Source organism: Kryptolebias marmoratus, linkage group LG11 (assembly GCF_001649575.2).
Source record: "Kryptolebias marmoratus isolate JLee-2015 linkage group LG11, ASM164957v2, whole genome shotgun sequence".
Classification (NCBI taxonomy): Eukaryota; Metazoa; Chordata; class Actinopteri; order Cyprinodontiformes; family Rivulidae; genus Kryptolebias; species Kryptolebias marmoratus.
The window spans coordinates 15,260,115-15,260,720 of record NC_051440.1 but is presented as its reverse complement, the minus strand read 5'-3'; the positions used below and the strand labels follow the sequence as shown (position 1 = coordinate 15,260,720).

General features: G+C 62.4%; 1 protein-coding gene across 2 annotated transcripts in view; it reads right to left on the bottom strand.

Annotated features, from left to right (window-relative positions):
- Positions 1 to 315, bottom strand: part of st8sia2 (ST8 alpha-N-acetyl-neuraminide alpha-2,8-sialyltransferase 2) — a 7,348-nt gene extending 7,033 nt beyond the window's left edge. For both annotated transcript variants that reach the window (XM_017406093.3, XM_037978057.1), the window contains exon 1: positions 35 to 315. In XM_017406093.3, the coding sequence (XP_017261582.1) occupies positions 35 to 132 (98 nt within the window). In that variant the 5' untranslated portion in view covers positions 133 to 315. The remainder of the gene's footprint in view (positions 1 to 34) is intronic.
- Between the last annotated feature and the right edge of the window lie 291 nt (positions 316 to 606).

Below are 606 nucleotides of genomic sequence, written 5' to 3'. Positions count from 1 at the left end.
GGAGGCGCGCACACACACGGGGGAAGCGACTTACGCAGCTTCTTTCTCCACTTCTGCAATATCATCGAGGATCAGCAGCAGCACCAGCAGCGTTACGACGCCGAAGAGCAGCGCGCGGAGGACGAGCGGCATGGCTGAGCGAGGAGGGGGGGTGGGGGTGGGGGGGCGAAGAGGAGGCTGCAGCCGCCGCTTGGCTTCACGTCGACCTCCCTGTGGTTCCCATTCCCGAACCCCGGAGAATTCGCTCAGTCATCTCTGTCTTTGTTCTCATCGCCGGAGTCGGACCCTCCCACACGAGCTGTGGTCCATCTCAGCTTCCTCTTCCTCCTCCTCCTCCTCCTCTTCCTCGGATGCTGTGGGTTTCTGCCTCCCCGCTGCGGCTGCACCTCTCTGCTCCCCACGGACAAACTTCGAGAGCGCGCACCTGCCACAGGGAGACGCACAACTCATGTGGTCTTAAAGGAGAAGAGAGAGGAGCCGGACTCTTCATCCCTCCTCCTCCTCCTCCTCCTCCTCCTCCTCCTCCTGAGGGGGGAGGAAGAGGAGGAGGAGGAGGGCAGGTGAGGAGCAGGTCAAGCCCAGGTGGTCTGAAAAGATCCCATCCGT